The sequence below is a fragment of the Castor canadensis genome, chromosome 8 (assembly GCF_047511655.1).
Source record: "Castor canadensis chromosome 8, mCasCan1.hap1v2, whole genome shotgun sequence".
NCBI classification, from domain to species: domain Eukaryota; kingdom Metazoa; phylum Chordata; class Mammalia; order Rodentia; family Castoridae; genus Castor; species Castor canadensis.
Genome location: NC_133393.1, coordinates 123,460,470 through 123,476,511, shown reverse-complemented (window position 1 = coordinate 123,476,511; position 16,042 = coordinate 123,460,470). Strand labels below are relative to the sequence as shown.

Below are 16,042 nucleotides of genomic sequence, written 5' to 3'. Positions count from 1 at the left end.
TGTTTTTAAATTTCAATTTGTATTTCCCCCTCAAATAATGCTTATTAGTTATGATCCTTATTTTCTTGTTGAAATTAATGTTTACCTCTATCTTTAACATAGCAATCTTATTACTAAAGTCTTCATTTTTGATCTTTTATGATTGAAACCCTTTCTCCAAGCCCCATCTCTGCCCCATAGGATTTACCAGTTCTTCTACAGATAAGAATATTTTCTTGTGGCATTTGTAATTGTAATACAGGCTGGTTGGGTATAAAAGTTAGAGATTATTATTTTTCTCCTAGTTCTTAGTTGTTATTGAATATTCTGAGAAGTTCCTAAACTTTCTTATTGTCATGATATTTCATCATTTAAGTAGACCATGTAGTATAGTATATGTACTCTTCTCTTTGTTAGCTATAAGCTTTATAAAAGCAAGCACTCCATATTCTATTAATGATTATACTCATAAAATACCTTCACAATTTTTACCAAGCAAGTGAATGGATGAGGATTAGGAATGCATGAACAGAACCTTTAATGTAATGTATGAGACAGACTTCAGAGTTGGAGTGCACTTCTGTATGTAATTGTATCAGGAACAAAAGAAGTGATGCATGAGAAAGATCCATTTTAGTAAGTGAGGAAAACACACTTAATAAGGAACAGAATATACCTTATGCATTGGGGTATATCTCAATCAAAGTAGATTTGTGCAAGGAGGAAGTTAGCTACAACAAAATGTTTGTGAAAGTTATATGTGCTTTATAATTCTTAAATTTTGGCCATGGAAGTCACTTTTTAAACTCTGTAGAGGCTGGACATGGCAGCTCATGCCTATAATTCCAGCCACTTGGGAGGTGGAGGTTAGGAGGATCGAGTTTTGAGACCAGCCCCAGCACCAAGTTAGGGAGACTCCATCTCAACAAAAAAGCTAGGCATCATGATACATACTTGTCATCCCAGCATTAGCAGGGGGATTGCTGTTCAGTCCAGCCTGGGAAAATTAAGTATGGAGCCCTACCTGAAAAATAAGTAAAGAAAAAGTGTTAGGGTGAGGCTCAAGTGGTGGAGCATCTGCTTAACAGGCATGAGGTCCTGAGTACAAACCCCAGTACCACAAAAAAACAAAACAAAGCAAAACAAAATAACAACAAAAAAATGAATCAAAACCCAAAAATAATCTCTGTAGAAAAATGGGCAAAAATGGTTTGTCATAAAATGGGCAAGAAAAGATGATTTGGTATTTTTAATACTTTCCATTATTAAATATCACATTTCAACTTTTGATTTTACAGATATCCAGATTGTTCACAACAGATCCAGGATCCTTAAGACTTTATTACCTTGAATCAAGGATTTATTTGATATTCTCTTCAGTCTTTACTTCATACCAAGTACATTTTTAAAAATAAGAATATTTGCCATAAGGGTGTCTTTAAAAGTAGTATTTCTCAGACTCTCCAATGCCTAAGAACAGCAAGGTGGTGAAAAGAGAATTGGATGATGAGGTTATTGAGTCTGTCAAAGATCTTCTTTCCAATGAAGACTCACCTGAGGATGCTTTTAAGAAGAGCGAATTAATTGTTGATGTCCGAGAAGAGAAAGATACCGATGTTGAGGAAGAATCTGAAGTTGAAGATGAGAGACCAGCTTGGAACAGTAAGCTACAATACATCCTGGCCCAAGTTGGATTTTCTGTAGGTTTAGGGAATGTGTGGCGATTCCCATACCTGTGTCAGAAGAATGGGGGAGGTAAGTTGCTTGTTTGTTTGTTGTTTTAAGTGATGAATTGCTACAGTAGTATGTTGCTATTAGGTATCTCAAATAGCTCCTACTGTTGCTGCAGTCTCATTATTTTTGAAACTATGCATTCCCTTACAAACCAGGGGAGACTCATTTGTGGGAAGTGAGCCCAGCTCTGTTTTCAGATTAGGTTTCCATAGAAGCAGATTGGCGTGCTACAAATACTCAGTGATTGCTTAAGGGTAATAACGCATTCTTAGATTCTTTCCTTGGATGCTATAAACATCTTTGAATCTCTGACTGAAACTTTTCTCACAAATGCTACATACTTTGTGCCTGTCAATTTTTCCCCCTTGGAAAAGAGCCTTAAGCTTCTAAGACAATGCTGATGAAGAAAGACAGAATTTTCTCCCTCTGACTTACTAAGTTGCCTCACTCTTCCAAGAAAGTCAAACTGACGTGCAATTTAGAATGATTACAGTTTTGAATGCTGACCAGAAGTTTTAGAACCCATTAGAAAGAAAGTAGCCCAACAATGTAACACCCGTCTTTTGTAGTCCATGGAGACTTTATACCTTTGGTTTTCAGTTCTTCAATATTTTGGAAAAATGACCAGCTGAATAGAAACTTTGAAAAAATGAGCATTCTCAATTTTAAGCTGAAATAGCTGTGCCATCATTGATACCTAGGCTGTTTGTACTTGTGCTTATAAGTTACGAAGGCTCTTATCAAAAATCATCTTAAAAATCTAGGGTAAAATCTATGCAGAGGAAGAAATTGTTTCTATATAATAGTAATTGCATAGTACATCAAAATTAAACTGAAGCGGCTGGATATGCAAAGTGATAAAGTTCTTGCCCAACATAAGTTATGTCTTAGGTTTAGTGTGTAGCACCAGAAAACAAAATTAAAAATGTTAAATTAACATTTGAAATGAAACTACCTATTTTCCTTGAAATTATCTATATGCTGAAGTTTTTTAAAATAGGTGTGACTAAAACTACTTATTCATAGGTTATGCACTTTCTCATACAAAGATTAGAAGGAATATTTATTTGATATTTAATTGGTTTGTAGTAGTTTGTGTACTAAATAAAAATATGGTTTTATTTTTATTAATTGCAGTCCACATACCCTGTATCAAACAATATAGCCATTTATATGCAAATTCTTAGCCACCAAGCAATAAAAATCTAAGGTATTATGGTGTTAAAATGTGTTTAAGATATTTTTATGTAATTTAACCAGGCACAAAATAAGAGGTTTGGGAAAAGTAGCCTATTTGAAGAATCTGTCTGAGAGTTAAGAATTAATGAAGCTTTGTTAAACAAAACTGTAAACTCCTTAGCTAGTCAGTAACATCACCTATGAAATATTGATCAAGTCAATTATAAGCAACTAGGCATTACTCTGCATTTTTGTGCCTCAAAAATCATCTCATCTGTCTTGACCAGCAAATGGTGAATATTGCTTTTGAGACTCCTTAAAACTTATAAACCTTACTGGCCATATTGCTAAGGAAGGAGGCTGTCTTGGCTGGAAAGTCAGGTTTCATTCCACTTACTACAGTTTCTACCTGGTAGAGAGGTCTAAAAGACTCCATTTTTAGTAAGTGTTGTTATAAAATATAGCTCCTTTGTCTTCTCTCTATACGTGTAAAAAAAGTCAAAATATCCTTGCTCTGTCTGTCTCCATTCACATGCATATTAACCCACTCACAATCTAAGACTTCATTCAGGTATTACAATCCACTTTGCCATTTAGGGAACACTTTCTGGTCAGCAACCTCTGAATGTTACTAGCCATTTTAGAGTTGGAATTTCAATAATTAGGTTGTGTAAATTTGTGCATGCATCAATGCATTCAGTTACATTTCCTTTTGCAGAATCAACCAGTATCTGAAAGACTGAAAACAACTCATAGAAAAGTAGAGATTATATGTTAATTACTATATTAGGGAAATTCTTATATATAGTCAATATTATAGAGATATATAAATACTGGGATAAATAATTAAAGGGAAATCTATTACTACTTAGTTTTTCAATCAAACAACCCCGAGAATGTATTTAATACTATTGAACATTATTTTTAATAGGAAAAATGTAATGAAAAGGCTCATGAAAATGAAAATTATTACCACTGCTTACATGACTGTTACAATGAGCATCTAGTTGGACAAAACTTCAGATGAGAAGTTTGAATGTAAGAAGTCCAGTTAGAGGTTATTGAATACTATTTGTAAAGTGTTCTCATGTAGAAATGAGTACAGGTTTCACAATTAACTTCTTTATCTAGTCAATTGAATCTAATATTAACATTGCCCAACTAGTTTTTATATCTTTTAATCACTGGTCATATGTCTGTGATTTTGCTGAAAAATAATAGTTAAGCATGGAAGCTTTACATACATACTTTTATAATAGATATTAAATGTCATAGTTTTTCAATCACTCTTACCACCCCTTTTCATAATTTTAGAAAGCAAAAGATATTTGGTTCTGGAAATGCACTTTTTATATGTAGCATACATGAGAAAAATGACATCTGTCTTTCATATAAGTTATTTTGCTTTTTTTGTCTTTCAGACCAGGCATTTATTCTTATGTGGTATTATTTTATTTAGAATACAAAAAAATTTATTTCTATCAACTCTCATTTATTTCAATACGTCAGTTTTAGAATGCATGACAAATGAGTTTATGTCACATTTAGAATAAGACTTCATAAACATTGTGTAAAGATTTCTTGAACTTTATGAAATCTCTCCATATGACAATTAATTTTAAAGAATAAATTTTATTTTTAAATAAATTAGAACTGAAGCTATCTATTAATATCATTTCATCATGATTTTTTATCAGAAACTCCTTATTGCAGACAGATTCATGTTTCAAAATCTCAGAAGCTTAAAGAAATGTAATTACATTTTCTTCAAAGCCTTCTATAATTACTTCATATAGAAACTTAATATTATCGGCCATGAGAAATGAGAATTAGTGTGTATGTTACTGTGACTGTTGAACATGTAATGTATTTTATTTTTTCTTGTCTTTGTAGGTGCGTATCTTTTACCATATTTAATACTACTTCTGGTAATAGGCATTCCCCTTTTTTTCCTGGAACTTTCTGTGGGGCAAAGAATTCGGCGAGGCAGCATTGGTGTGTGGAATTACATAAGCCCTAAACTCGGTGGGATTGGATTTGCAAGTTGTGTGGTAAGTTTCTTCCTGTGATGCATGCAATAATCTTTATTGGGTTTTAAATGATATAATTTCTATCTAAATGAAACCTCTGAGCTGTGTTTCTGCACAGCTCTTTAATCATGTCTCAAAGATACTACGAATATATAAAACTAGCTCTATATTGATATTGCTCAATCTTGTTAATACATATTCTAAGGGCTGTTGAGAGTCATTAATATTGAAGAAAAGATAATGTCTTTCAAGTGAAAAATATAATACATATTTCTGAAATGTTGACTGGAGTGCATTTCATTTCACTGTTTTAGAGGAAGAAGCAAGAGAGGTTTTAATATAATCACATTTTATTTTGCAGGTGTGCTATTTTGTGGCTCTCTACTACAACGTCATCATTGGCTGGACTTTGTTTTACTTTTCTCAGTCTTTTCAGCAGCCTCTTCCTTGGGATCAATGTCCTTTGGTGAAAAATGCTTCTCATGCTTGTAAGACACGTACAATGTATTGTTATTTGTCCTTGTATTTAAAGATCATAGTTTTGCTAATGGCACAAAACTTAAAACCTTTTTACGTTATCTAACAATGTGGAAAAATCTTTCAAAATCAACATCATGACAAACTTTCTTCTCTTTTAGGATTGGCTCATTCTGAGCGATAGACTTTTGGCATCACCTAGTTTTACTGGCTCTTTTTGAGTTACTTTACTATTCCTTAACCTGGGTAAAATTTTGTAAACCTTCAGTTGAAAACTTTAACAATCATTTATTTTGTCCAACATGATTTGATAGCTTATATTTTTATTAAAACCTATAAAAGTAGAATTTGAATTGAAAGCATTGCTTTTATGCTTTGGATCTATTGTTTTGTAGTTTCCTCATTTTTAAATCCTACAAAATAAAGAAAAAAATTATGTCTCATATATGTAGTTTAAAATTTTCTAGTAGCCACATTTAAGGAAAACAAAAAAGAGCAGATGAAATATTTAATTCAATATATTCAAAATATTGTTTTAACATAATTGGTACAAATATTATTAATGTAATGTTACATTTTTTCATGTAGTAAATCTGAAATCCAGTTTGAATTTTACATTTATAGTGTGTGTCACTTTCAAATACTCTCATTTCAAAGTGCCTGTGGCTAGCAGCTAGATTATTTGATAGAGCTACCCCAGGGCATCAATCAGGTAATTATGAGGGATGGGTGAGGTGACAAACCTGATTTGTTTTAAATATTTTGACAAGAATCTCACATACTCTTATTTCAGGAATCCATAATAAGGGATATTAAAGAAGATACATGTCTACTGACTTTTCGAGGTTTTGCACAGTTGAATGCTCTTATTCTTCATTGTGATTTAAATGCTCTATTTCAATGATAGTGTTTCTCTAGGAAACATTAAGAGCTGACATATAGGGTTCCTGGAAAAAAATACTGTTTCATTACTCTTTATAGTCTGAACTGATTGTGTATTACCTTTCTTTCCACAGTTATAGAACCAGAATGTGAAAAGAGTTCGGCCACAACCTATTACTGGTACAGAGAAGCACTGAACATTTCCAGTTCGATATCTGAAAGTGGGGGCCTAAACTGGAAGATGACTGTCTGCTTGCTAGCTGCCTGGGTCATGGTTTGCTTAGCTATGATCAAAGGCATTCAATCTTCTGGAAAAGTTAGTATGGTATAACCCTCCTGATTCTGCTCAGCACCACCTTGTGTACCACAATTCCCTCAAATCTCTTTTTGCCAGTTAAAGACTGTTAAAAAGTGGTGCCTTAAAAAATGTGTTTAAATTAAGGAAAGGGCATAAAGATTTTATAATGAAATCTAATGTCATTTATAATCTTTCTGTGTTTCAACAAAATCTTTCAAAAACTTTGGTCAATATTTAAAAGTACTTTCTTTTTGCTATTTACTCAGTTGATTCTCAGTCGATGTGGTTCTCTGGTTACCAACTACTTCCAGTCATAGAAATTGGTTCAAGTGACAGAAGGAAGAGTTTATTCATTTTGTTTATTTTATAACATTCATTTTCCTCTGCTGTAGGTGTTCTAAGAAATAGATGCATGTAGAAATTTAAAATAATGTAGTATTGAGTGTTGATTAGAGTTCTTAATGTCATTAGGTAGTTACAGTAATTCCAACAAGAGTAAAATAAAAGTATAAAGACATGCCCAAGTCTTTATTGAAATTTGAAAACTTTTAAAGGCCACAGTTGAAAACATCATTAAGTAAATTCAGAATACCTTTTTGGTTGTTTTTTAAATGATGCTACTTTTTAGGCCCATTTTACTGATTCAAAAAAGAGGTTTGAGTAACTATATAACTATATAGTTAACTATAACTATATAACTTGCCCCAAGTTTCATGCAAATAAGTCCTACAAAATAAAATGCACCTATTCAGATCTGCCTAAATTTACAGTCCATGTGCCTGCTTTATGGAGATAGGGTCCAATTACAGACACCTGCCACCATCCCCGGATGCTGATGTTCTTTAAATGCCATACTGTCTCTCATTTGACATTTATTTCCACCAAATAGTGGATCTTTGGAGGGAGCAGAAGTCTGATTCTTCTGTGCTTCCCATTACTTTATATTTAACTAAAATATTGATTATTTCTTAACGTGTAAATCACAGTTGAGTTCACATTTACCTTCCTGTTGTAGCTTCTATATTATTTTGCCTATGAGGACATGAATATAATAGATAATACATCTGGATAATGTTAAATCCTTTGCAAATATTATTATATTTAACAGCTAAATAAATTATAGCAATTGGTTTAATTGCTCTACTATGTCAGAGCCACTTATAGTCAGATTATAAATAAAGAAATAGATTCTTAAGCCAGGTCTAACCACATTTATTCAATTCCTAAGATAATTTTGTATGAAAGAGAACCAAGTACTACAAATTGGTTCTCTGTTTTTCTTAGTCTGTGTCTTACCATCACTTAAAGAACTGTTTCACTCTTTTAATGAAATTACTTATTCACTTTTACTATCATATATTGACAAATTACAATTGCATATATTTATTGGGCACATAGTTGGTATTATGGCTTTTTAGGGCAGTGTGTAATAATTAAATCAAGCAAATTAGCATAGCTATCACCTCAAATGTTTAACTTACTTATGAAGAGCATATTTGAAACTTACTCTTGGTGATACTGGTGCTGTTTTTCTAATATCATGTAATAAAACTTTACCCAGTAGAACATAATACAACTTAAATAGAATACATACTTTATTATTTCAGTGAGAGGGCTTGAGGGAGAGAGTGACGATTGGGAAGAGTTTGAAGGAATTTGCTTTGTTGTGTTTTGGTTTTGATGTAGAGAATCAAATCCAGAGGCTCTACCACTGAGTCATACCCTTAGCTCAAGAAAGAATTGAATAGTACAGATGGGGAAAGAGCTAGCTGTAAGTAACATGACCAAAGATATGAATGTCTAAATTCTTACAATTCCTCAGTCTGGAACAGTCAGCTAAATATAATAGCAGAGATTCTTGAGGAATAAATGTAAGCTCTGTGTCTGTTTACCAAACAAAACAGCATCTAAAGAAGTCGTCACACTAGTATAGGATGGGAAAATGTGGTGTAAAGCTAGTATGTATGAAAATAGCTTGCTAAAAGAAGAATATGCGAACTTGTGATGTGCTTTGTCAAAATACATGCAATCTCTGTCTCTTTCTCTCTCACATACACACATACACACACACATGTGTGCCACCTGGAAATTGAATGAATTAAAAAGGGGTATGATAGTGTCATTGTCTTTTGGTGTAGACACACCTCAGTTGGACTGCAACTGAAATACTGGATTTTACTGTGATTTTTTATGATAGAGACGCAAACTCTTAACCCTGGCACCTTTATGTTCAAATAGTTGAATCAAAAGAAAAAGGGTATTCTCTATGTAGTCACAGAGAACAGAACTATGACTCAATACTGCAGATTATGGAGGCAGGTAGAGGGGCTATAAGTCTCAAAGAAAGAAATCAAATATGGTAACAGTTTAATCAACTGCCACAGTGATGGGAGCTCTGAGTCTTTGGTGATGGTCAGAGACTGCCTGCCCCCTTGTTATGGCATCTATTAGGGCATGGATGCCCTAAAGATGAAAAGTAGAAATGAGATGTTCTAAGCTTTCTTCTAACTATCAATTGTTATTTTCTAACAGTACTGCTTTTCTATTATTACCATTACTGTGCTAAATACTTTGCATACATTAGCTTGTTTAATTTTTTTCATCAGCCAGCCAGATGATTTGCATGTGTTCATCTCATTTTATAGCAGTGTTGATAGGTTTAGGAGGAATTAATAAATGGCCAGAATTAAACAGCCAATGAAAAACAGCTAAAAAATGGTTCTTTCAGAAGATGTTTTTATAATAAACATTCTAATACAAAGGTAAATAAATGAATAAATGTTGCTGTATGCTTTCTATTTTTCAATAGTTCTATAAAATGAAAATAGTTTATACAACATTTTGATTGATATAATTACTGCCAAGGGTCTTAAAATTAGCTGAAAGAAACAGATTTCATTGTTTCACTTCCCTGTCCGCAAAATGAGTATTTCGTGGTCAATGCAAGGCTCATTCATTAATTTAGCTTATTAAATTAATTCATTACTTTAACAAACACTTATTGAATACTTTCTATGTGGCAGACACTGATTTTGTTTTGTAAACACAGCATTGAAAAAAGGCAGACAACCTGCCTGGACTCATGAAGTTCCCATTCTAGTGGCAGAAGCAGTCAAACAACAAAATCATAAAAAAAAAATCAAGTAGTAATGTACATAATAAAAATGTATGCAATATGCACAATTTTAGGTAAGCATGTATGTAATTAAATAATGTCAAACAAACAATTGTTTATTTATTTGTATATATAGCCACTTACATTGAATTTAACCTATTTTTAGTAACATTAACAACTTTCTCTTTGAAGATCTGTAAGATTAGGGCCATTTGATTAAATACTAAGAATTTGTGTTTGAAGTCTCTGTAAAGTGCTGATTCAAGTTACATCCTTTTAAATCTTGGAACGTAGTATTGAATATTTTGTCCCTTTACTACTCAGAGAATAATAAAGTTGTGGATGTGACCTATTTACCTGACACTATTTAAGTGTTTGAAATCTTAAATGTGATTTTTCTCCACATTATATGATTTAAATATTTCTAATCTTTTTAGGAACCTATGTTAGAATCCCATCACTGAATCCAGATCAAGGTCTTTAAGAAACCAAATGTATGTTGAATTGATAAAAAATTGAAATAATCTAATCGTAATATAATTAACTATATAATTATGAGGTCAATTAGTAATATATTAATATATTTAATATATAACTTAAAAATACTGCAGAATACAGATAAGTTTTAGTGAATGTGTATAAAAAGGAAAACTTAATTTCCTGTAAGTTCTGTTTACTGAATACTGTTTTTGAATGTGTATTATATGCTACACATTGATGGCTTGGCAAAGATTAATAAAACATAGCGATTGTCCTCTTGAAACCCGCAATTCAATGGGTAAGACAGACAATTGCAACATTAAGTGCAGTAACAGAGGCACAGAGAAAGTGCCAGATAGGATAGAGGCGTTCACTGAAATTAACCTGGGATTTGGGAAGGTTTCTCCCATAGAAGAGGTAACTTGTGGTTGAGGATTTGATAGTTGAAGAGAAAGTTCAGGGAGAAAACAGCATATGTAAAGCCCAAAGATTTCTGAATACTCCTGTACTACTTTCACATAAAATTTGTAGTTTGTGTGATATAAAGCAAAAAAATAGCAGCTGATTGCAAATATTGAAATATCTATGGCCACTGGTAAAAAAATGGAATGTTACTTAGCAAACATGTGGAATGTTTCAGGATTTTTACTAGATCCATGACAGGTGCCATCAGATCTTTAGAAAAGAACACTGGAAAGTGTGTGCATATTGGACATTGAATTTCTGTAGAAGAGATCTCACAGGGAGTATCTGCGGCAAGATTAGCAGGAAATCTTGTCATGAAAAGTGACACATTGTCAGGATGGAAAACAAGGGGACAGATGTGAGATTTCCGTGGTAGAATCTGGTGATTAGTTGTTATGGGATGTAGGGAAGAGGATATGTTTGGTTTGCTTAACCTGGAAAAATACAAGCAAAGGAAGAATCTTTTCTTCCTTCCATAGTGGCTTATTTGAAATTAAGTTAAAATATAAATATAAAACAAATGATATATATTTTTATTGGAAAAATTATCAACTTATTCATACTGTCATTTTCACTTTTAAAATAAATTGGCTTAGTGGAAGTCATTTAAGTCACTTATAAGGCAGCATTTGAGTTACAGTTTAAAAGAAAGTAAAATATTGTGCAAATGTGAGCTTATGCTCCTGACTTGCCTCAAAATTTGTGAAGATGAATCAGAAAAGTTATAGATTTAATTCAAGGGAGATCAATGCATCAGAAAAATTTAAATAATAAAAGTAAGCACAGAGAATGAAAAACAGTTTATCTGAAAGTATTCTAATAAAACAAATGAAGAAACATAGTGAAGAAGTATAATCAAAGAAACCAGTTTGAGATGACTGGAAAGAATTTTGTTACAATCAATTAAATTAGATATAATTATTTTTGTTAAAATGTTGATTTTCAATATGTTGAGTTTTTACCTATAATATTTTTTCTTAGGGTAGTCAGTGGATAAAAGTATGGAGGAAGTGAAAATTACTGTATTGCTTTTTATTATATATTGTTTGTAGACATAATTGGATTCAATCCTTTACCTGCCCTGAGACATCTTTCCCTACGGCAGTTTTTCTTTCTCCATTCTTCCCACCCAGGGTCCCTCCATGGCTTCCTTCCACAGGTACATTATTATGCTGCTATTATGAGTTGCAGATGTGTTAGGAGTTTGAGATTTGATAGCGAGCAGGAGAGAAAAGGCCTTTGTCCTCACAGAGCTTATATTTCAGTAAAGGGGAATGAAAATAACTAAACAGACAAGTAAGATCACTTCAAGAGGGCTAAGTACTGTCATAAAACAAAACAAGGTGATATCATTGAGGTAATTTCATTGCTTCTCCTAGGGCAGAGGGTACAGCAGATGGCAGGACAGTATAGAAAAAGGCACAGTCTCCTTTTGGGTCCTCAGGGACAACCTCTGGGAGCAAATGGCGATGAGACTTAAGTGATAATGAGGAGTAGGTCCAGTGCAGATGGGGAGAGGTGTGAGCTTGGTACAGCTGTCAAATGTAATAGCCTGAAGGGCCTGAGCTCAGCAGCCAACAGAGGGTGGGGCAGCCAGGCACTCCAGTTTAAGGCTTTTCAGGGCAGAGGGAGGGATTAACACTTTACTCTGGTGGTATTAGAAACTCCTGGAGAATATTAAACAGGGGATGACATAACTGAGTGGTAGTCTGGAAACCATTTGGAGAATGTTGCAAATAGGCCAGGACTACGTCTAGATATTTCATTTCAGCAACTAAATGGATGATTGGAACCATTTTCTGAAATGAGGATGACTGAGGACAATTTTAAGGGGAATTCCAAAGTTTTCTTCTGGACCTGAAAAGTTTTAGACCTATTAGAGCTCCATAGGGAGATTTCAAACAGGTAGGGAATGTCTGACTAGATATTTTCGTTTTAGTGGCCATTGTTTGCTGGATTGTTTAATTGCAAAAATTGCCAAAGCAGAAGTTAAAACATTGTTATGAAGCAGGCATTCTACTACTTGAGCCACACCTCCAGTCCATTTTGCTCTGGTTATTTTGGAGATGGGAGCTCACAGTGAACTGTTTGACCAGGTTGGCCTCAAAGCATGATCCTCCTAATCTCATTCTCCCAAATAGATAGTATTACAGGTGTGAGCCTGACCATTTACATGTTTAATTTAGATTTGGAGAGGACTTGGCATAAGAACTACTCTCTACCTTGAAAGTTTTACAGAATTATAAAGAAACTTTGATTAGAAAACATATTTAAAAACATAAAAGTAGGAACTCATTAGGGAGTTTGTGCCTATTCATTTTTGTCTGCAATCTTGCTTTTAAAAAATGTAAGTAAACTATTAGGAATTGGCACTATTACAGCTATATGATTACTTAAGGAGTATTACAAAAGAGACTGAAAGGTTTACTTTTTGTGGCATGTATATACAACGCCATGTTATTCAGCCATTAAGGGAATGAAATCCTGCCATTTATAGCAATACTGATGGGATTGGAAGATACTATGTTATGAGAAATCAGCCAGGTGCAGAAAGACAAACACTGCATGCTCTCATTCACCTGTGGAAGCTAAGGAAGTTGATCTCACAGAAGCAGAGGGTAAAATAGTGGTTACTACAGGAGGGAAGAGACTAGAAATTGGTTGGATGACAGGTACCAAAGTACAGTTAGATAGGAAGAGTAAGTTCCAATGTTCCATTCCATACTGTAGTAACTATAGTTTACAACAGTTTATTATATATTTCAAGATAACTAGCAAAGAATAATTCAAAGCTTTCCAAAAAATATTATCTATCCTGGTTTGATCATTACACATTGTATATATGTACTGAATTATCACCCTCTAAGCCATAAATATATGCAATATTGGATTCCAAAGTGAAATTTTCATGTTTTTCATTCTATTTCAAGTAAGATATTAAATAAAATTGAATTGAGAATATTCTCAAAAGATGCCTGTGAAGTTATTAGTAGTATTACTATAAAAATGGTAACCATCACTATACAGAACAGAGCACGTTTAGCTATACAAATAGTGTATAGTTACAAGTAGTGTATCTCACCTATTTTCATTTCTCTGTCTTTGCAGATCATGTATTTCAGTTCTCTGTTCCCATATGTGGTACTTATTTGCTTCCTAATCAGAGCACTTCTTTTAAATGGTTCTGTTGATGGCATCCGCCACATGTTCACCCCTAAGGTATGTACCATATTTCTTTTTAAGGTTTATGGTCATTAGGTTTATTTTTTTAAATGTTCCCACAGTTATGTTTAGGGCTAATTGTTCTAACAACAAGTCTTTTAAATTACAATTAGGCTAACCAGTCTAGCAAAATAAGAGTTTTCATATATTTTTAATTAAATACAACCAGCTTTAAGTTTCAATATCCAATTTTTGTTCTAAAGTAAGTCTATCAGTATTTACACTTCAAAAATCCCTCATTTATAATAAGTTAACTTCTGGGTTTTACATTAACAAATTTAGAGACTTTTTGATTTTTGTTTACCCATCCCCTTTCTTCAGTTGCTCTTTGATCTTTTTGTGCTGTGAATTTCTTTGAAACTCTTAACAGTAATAACTTCCTACTAGAAAAAAATTAATGGCCATATTAATTTACATAGTGTTTCAGAAGCACCTGAGATTCATGGAATCAAGTAAAGGATCCAGTGTGTCCTAGAATACTGTTTCATGAGAAATAAGTGTTTTTCTCCTTTTGAGATCTCATACCTTCAGGAATAATATTAATAGTAGTCAGTTTATGATCTTTTATAAGTGCATATACATTTCAGGAAAATTCTTATTAGTCTTCACAGAGGGCTCAGAACTTACAGGTATTCAACTAAGTAGAGTTGAACTCAGCACTGGGAATACTGAACCTGGTTAATTAGAACTTCTGGACTTAATCATACCTTCAGGAATAATATTAATAGTAGTCAGTTTATGATCTTTTATAAGTGCATATACATTTCAGGAAAATTCTTATTAGGCTTCACAGAGGGCTCAGAACTTACAGGTATTCAACTAAGTAGAGTTGAACTCAGCACTGGGAATACTGAGCCTGGTTAATTAGAACTTCTGGACTTAATCATACCTTTATATTTGGGTCCAACAGGAAGCAAAAATAAGTTTGAGTGTATATATGTATATATATATATATATATATATATACACACACACACACACATATGAATACTCAACAAAATACTGTTCTACATTTCCATTAGTTTGCTAATACTATCTTAAGCAGACATTAAGATGCAGCTTGAAAATAGTTCAGAAATTGGGAGTTATCTAAATGTGCAGTTCAGATTGTGCTATGCTCTGGGCAGAATGATTGGCTCTGTGGAATTCTTTGCCACCCCTGGCAGCTGCCTTGACATGACGTAAAAGAAGCTGTGTTCTTTGTATGTCTGACTCTTAGTTGGTGTTCATTCTGTAGTGGCAGAAATGCTGACGTCTGTGTCTGGTTTTCTTGCCTAGTTCAAAAGTCCTGTTAAACATTTAGATTCATGGGAAGTTATCCTCAGTGAAAAACCAGTTTAGATTTATAAATCTGAGATACTTTATAGTTAAAATCTGCCTCAAATGGACCATACTTAATGATCAAAATATTTATAGCGTTGAAAAAATAATGTTTTCTGAGATCAAGACAACATAATTCTGTGTGAATTTTTGAATATATCTACTTCCTAAATTGGCAATTATTTGTGACACAATTCTGAATGTTTGATATAAGTAAATATTTTAGAATTTAATATAATACTTTTATATATCCTCGGTTTTTAAAACTTCAGCATAAATTAGTATTTATTAGTGTTTATAACCTGAATCACTATAAAAATGTTAATTTTTTCTTCGGCTTACTTTTCATTGGCTGTTAAGATGCTGCATGTGGTCCCTCTGGTCTGTCATAGTTAAGATAAAAATGATGTATTTGTAAATTACTTTTTAATTTAGATTATTTATGTTGGGAAGTACGTGCCTCAGCATGCAAAATACTCTGAAACAGCAAGTAGAGATTTAGTTCAGAAATTGAAAGCCAGTTCTATGTTGTTAGTAAATTGGTCTTTCCTGCCATCTAGTGGGTGAACTCAGCATAGACAGCTGAGTGTGTTTTAATCAGCATTAATCATAGACCGATAATGTAGAAATGGTGAATTATATCTATAGTTTAGTTAATTGCCCATGAATTATAAATATAATCATTATGTTTCACAAGCACATATAATAAATTTAAAAATGCTAACGAAATCAACAAATCTTAATATTTGGGAGAACATGGACTTTTGAGATTTGCTACACCTATAATTTACTTCTACCTCAGAAACGCTGTGTACCTTAGGTAGGTTTCTTAGCCTTTCACAGTCAGACAATAAGTTGTGT

General features: G+C 33.0%; 1 protein-coding gene across 3 annotated transcripts in view; it reads left to right on the top strand.

Annotated features, from left to right (window-relative positions):
* Slc6a15 (solute carrier family 6 member 15) overlaps positions 1 to 16,042 on the top strand; it is a 58,562-nt gene that overhangs the window by 28,616 nt on the left and 13,904 nt on the right. For all 3 annotated transcript variants that reach the window (XM_074084061.1, XM_020153441.2, XM_074084062.1), the window contains exons 2-6: positions 1,278 to 1,734; positions 4,786 to 4,943; positions 5,284 to 5,410; positions 6,416 to 6,597; positions 13,748 to 13,858. In XM_074084061.1, coding sequence (XP_073940162.1) covers positions 1,446 to 1,734; positions 4,786 to 4,943; positions 5,284 to 5,410; positions 6,416 to 6,597; positions 13,748 to 13,858 — 867 coding nt within the window. In that variant the 5' untranslated portion in view covers positions 1,278 to 1,445. The remainder of the gene's footprint in view (positions 1 to 1,277; positions 1,735 to 4,785; positions 4,944 to 5,283; positions 5,411 to 6,415; positions 6,598 to 13,747; positions 13,859 to 16,042) is intronic.